Raw genomic sequence first — 4,853 nt, forward strand, 5'->3', positions numbered from 1 at the left:
TGGAATGAACTACCAGAGGATGTGGTGGAGGCTGGTAAAATTGCAACATTTAAGAGGCTTTTGGATGGGTATATGAATAGGAAGGGTTTGGAGGGATATGGGCCAGGTGCTGGCAGGTGGGACTAGATTGCGTTGGAATATTTGGTCGGCATGGATGGGTTGGACCGAAGGGTCTGTTTCCATGCTGTACATCTCTATGACTCTAAACCTGTTAGATATAACCTGGTGTCGTGTGACTTCTGGGATTTATATGAGGCACATTAAAAATCAATTTCTCTACTTACAAGCAATGACATTAGATAGATTTCGGATGACCATTCTCATCATTGTCAAAAATAATATTAGGAAAATATTAATTTCTATTAAGATAGTAGCATAGCCTATTGTTAGGACATTTCAAATTAATTTGTAGCCAATTAACATAGGAGTCCAGTCATCATGTAGGAAGGTTATGTCGCTAGTTGCAACAAAGGTCAAGAGTGTGGTGCTGGAAACGCACAGCAGGTCTGGCAGCATCAGAGGAGCAGGAGAATCGACGTTTCAAGCAAAAATCCTTCCTCAGGAATGATGAAGGGCTTTTGCCCGAAATGTCGATTCTCCTGCTCCTCGGATACTTCCTGACCCTCTCGATTCTAATCTCCACCACCCTCTCGATTCTAATCTCCAGCATCTGCAGTCCTCACTTTCGCCTAATTGCAACAAAGTCTTACAAACAGTAAATAAAATCTACAATTAGTTCACTAATTCATTAACAATAGTGACTGAGGAAGGACTCTTGACCAGTGCACTGAGACACCACCATGCTCTTCAAATAGAACCTGGAACATTTTGGGTTTAATTTATCAATGAGCAGATCAAGCTTTGGTTGGGTGCCACATAAATTTTTAGATAGCGGAATCTTTGCGCTTAGGGATATCTAGGAATTGCTGACTTTCCTGTTTTCACACAGACCTGTCCTTTATGCTTTAGGTACTGCAAGTTTCTCCGAACTTCTGCTCAAATTCAGCCAACTACATTTGCCAGTGCAGACTCTGCTGAGGTTAGCTCCAGTGATGCTCGGCAGGCCCCAAGCAATGTTGGTTTGATGGTCACTGGGATTTATTACAACTCTAAACCTAGTCAGATCATTCGTGTCTCTTTATTGTCCAGTTATGGAATTGTTTCTGCATCACTTAAAACATTTTTTAAACTATCTTATGGTTGTTATTGTTGGAAAGCATGTTAGCAAACACTGTTAATGCCACCAGCAATTGCTGTGCATTGCCGACTGGATTTAGATGTGCATATGTTAACTGAAGAGGAACTGACTTTGTGAATAAAAACATCTACTTTTGCAGTTGGTTGTGATGTTTTATTTTGGTTTAAAATTTGCATTGCAAGCATGCAAAGAGGGCGAACACGAAAAGACCAGCCTGTCTCTCTCACCATATGCATAAACTAAACTGTGTCCGACCACTTTGTCCCACTATCAGGCAGCTGTTTCAGTGCAGCCGGACGATATATCTCCAACTCCTGAAAACAAACAATTTCGGGGACTTCTATGAATGAGAGTAACATCCCCAAAAGCCCGCATCTTTTCTCACCATGGCTGATGTCACAAAGTAGAGACATGTTGCCAGGATTGTCATTTGATGACTCTGTGAAAAGAATACCTTGTGTCAGCTGGTTCTATGCTCCTGTAACTTATGCTCCACTATCTAACTCAAAATGACCTGAGCATTTTGCCAAAAACTCACGAACCTGAAATTAAGTCTGTTGAGGCATTCAAGATGGCATTGCTGATGACTTGGATGGAAATAATGTGCAAGGCTCTGGTGAAAAAGCAGAAGATTGGCACTCGGTATTAGAATCAGTGAAGGCACAATGGGCTGAATGGCCTCTTCTACAGCACAGCCACTCTGTTACTGTCTCCACAGAGTCTGCCTAATCAGCTGAGTATTTTTCAATACACTTTTAATTTCAGATTTCTCCCATTTGTTAATTTTGCTTTTCTATCAAAATTGCCTAACTGGACTAAACCTAAACCTTGGATTATTTTAAAGATTATTGTTAAAAATTCCCTAAACTCTGAATTTCCGAAGTAAAATGACCTTCTCTTGCATGGCTGTCAAATTAGGTTTAAGGATCAGAAGGACTCAGTCTCCCTCTGTTTCTTGACCACAACCGATTCCTTTTCCTGACCCTTCTGCCCATTCCCCAAGTCTCTCTCTCTCTCTCTCAGCCCCAAACTCCCCAGTTTCATTTTCTCCCCCATCCCCAGCCCATTATCTTCCTCTCTCTCGAGTCTCTATTTCCTTACCTTCATCCCCATCACCTGAACTTCCCTCCTTCTCCCCAAGCCTTGCTTCTGCATCAGTCACCCTGCTCCTAAGTCCTTGTCACCCTCTGTCTTCTGTCATAAATCCCATTCAGCTGATTCCTCATTATCCAGTCTTACCTGCCCCACTCCCAAATCTCCATTCCCCATGGACATTCCTTCCAGTTTGGTGTCACCTATACACCTTCTGTTTTTCCATCAGATGCTGCCTTATTAGGAGGTCATGCCCACCTGCTCAACATTACTTCATCAACCCCTCAAAGATCACACAAATCTTTTTCTCCCACAAACTGGTGGGCCGTTTCCCTGACACCTTTATTGCAATGTGGATTAAGATGACGAAAAGCATAGGCCTGACATCTATTCCACTGTTCCCCTTGTTGAGTTGCTTCCCTTAGTAACTCGTCTGCTGCCTGACCTGCTGTGCTTTTCTAGCACTACACTCTCAACTTCCATTAGTAACTGTCTTCTACCTATCAGAATTAATTCCTTATCCAACCCAAACTCTGTACACTTATCCCACAAGCTTTGTTGTGTGACATTTTACACTTTGGTTTTCAAAAGGACATTGAAAGTGTAAACCAGTTTACGTAAATCTACCAACCTAGAAGCAACCACAAAGTATGGAATCTGTTGCGTGCGTTCTGACCCTTAATATATGTTGAGAGTTGTGAACAACTTGCCCAGCTGATCGTATTGATTCGTGATGCATGATTGAGTTGGAGTCTCCTGTAAATAATGCTGAATTGAATACTGTCAGAACCAGGCGCTTGTTCTAACCACGGGTTATCTTTCCATTGATTTGGTCATTTTAAACTTTAATGTCAACAGTGCAAAGTATTGCTAGTAATTCAGCATTGTCTTCTGTCATGAGGATAGTTAAAAAAAAAAGACCATTTCATAACCTGTGAATTTCCCTCTATCCCTCGTTTTCGCCAATAACAATTTATAGCCTTGAATGGCCTGTTGACTCAACATAATCAAAAATAATCCTACTGTTATCACATCTCTCTACTCACTACCTTCACCTTGTGGTTGTCTTGATGGCAACTTTCATTTCCCTTTAGCTAAACTTGATACCCATCTCTTATTATCTTTCTGTCTATATACAATCATTTTTGTTTGAATCTAATTTGTCCTTGCATATGACCCATTAGCCATGGGTTTTACTTTCAAGGCTTTACTGTTTGTCATGCATTAGTGGTCATGCTTTTGCCTCTGAGTCAGAACACTGGGCTTCAAATCCCACATCAGAAACCGGCATGTATTATTTAAGTTGATACTTAGTGAGAAAGTATTCTCTTTTAGATGAGACATTAATCCAAGGCCCCATTTTCCCTGTTAACTAGGTATAAAAGATTACACAGCATTACTTCGAAGAGATGTTAGTCTTCCCTCTCAATATTGTCGGGCTTGCTGTGCCTAAATTCATCACAGAATCCTTATGTGAGGCAGGCCATTCGGCCCATCGAGTTTACACCAATCCTCTCACTTAGACCCACAATCCTGCATTTTTCAATGGCTAATCCACCAAGCCTGCACACTATGAGCAATTTAGCACGGCCAATTCACCTAAGCTGCGCATCTTTGGACTGTGGGAGGACACCTACGCAGACATCCGGAGAACGTACAAATGCCACACAGGCAAATGCCCAAGGGTGGGATCAAACCTGGGTCTCTCGCCCTGTGAGGAAGGATTGTTAACCACTGAGCCACCATGCTGCTCTGGATTGGCAGCCAATTGGAAAAATTTGCACTTAATTGGTTGTGAAATGCTCTGGGATGCTGTATAAATGCAAGTGCTATTTTAAACTATTTCTAAGCCTATAAAAAGGTAAATTGATAGATCCATAAAGCAAGTAATTGCAGTAAGTGCATGTGATCCACTGAAGTCTGGCTGACAAAGAGAAATGTTTGAGTTCTGAGTGCAGATTGTCTGCCTGTTCTTTATCATGGCAGGGTGACACTTAAACAATGACCATAACTGGTGTGTGCAGTAAACAACATATCACATGTTCTATAAAGTTATTGTCGGGTGTGCAGTTGTAATTTTTATTAAAAATACTGTAAATGTTTTGTACAGATTTGAACTTGAGCTCTTTTTTTGTTTTCCTGCCAATCTTTCATGCTTCACCAGTCAGTGTAAACATGACAGTCCCTGCCGATTACATGAAGAAGTAATCAGCCCTCTGTGTTGACATACAGCAAACCAGTCAGAAAATACCTCACTGTAAACGATTCCTGAGAAAATCAGCAGTTGTGCTGTGCTGAAGAGATTATGGGTAGGTACTTCAGAATAGTTTGCATCATATCCTCTTCATGTCTCCAAGGTCCTTAACATCAAATTGGATTTTTAAAGCAGAGTCAATGATGGGAGCAAACAGAGGAATTGCTAGGTTTTTAAAAAAGTCAAAGGTCCTTGTGGTTCAGCTTCTCATACCCTGCTAGTCACATGATGCAATGTTCATACCATTGTGGACTATCACAAACAATCTCCAGCAATTGGATTGAATTTAGCCCAGATCGGAAATGAGGA

The 4,853-nt window shown here is 41.3% G+C and overlaps 1 protein-coding gene across 1 annotated transcript in view; it reads left to right on the forward strand.

The window, feature by feature from the left end:
- anapc1 (anaphase promoting complex subunit 1) overlaps window positions 1-1,336 on the forward strand; it is a 202,231-nt gene extending 200,895 nt beyond the window's left edge. The window contains exon 47 of the mRNA XM_043675393.1: window positions 970-1,336. Coding sequence (XP_043531328.1) covers window positions 970-1,085 — 116 coding nt within the window. The 3' untranslated portion in view covers window positions 1,086-1,336. The remainder of the gene's footprint in view (window positions 1-969) is intronic.
- Window positions 1,337-4,853: the final 3,517 nt, after the last annotated feature.

Source organism: Chiloscyllium plagiosum, chromosome 3 (genome assembly GCF_004010195.1).
Source record: "Chiloscyllium plagiosum isolate BGI_BamShark_2017 chromosome 3, ASM401019v2, whole genome shotgun sequence".
Lineage (NCBI taxonomy): Eukaryota > Metazoa > Chordata > Chondrichthyes > Orectolobiformes > Hemiscylliidae > Chiloscyllium > Chiloscyllium plagiosum.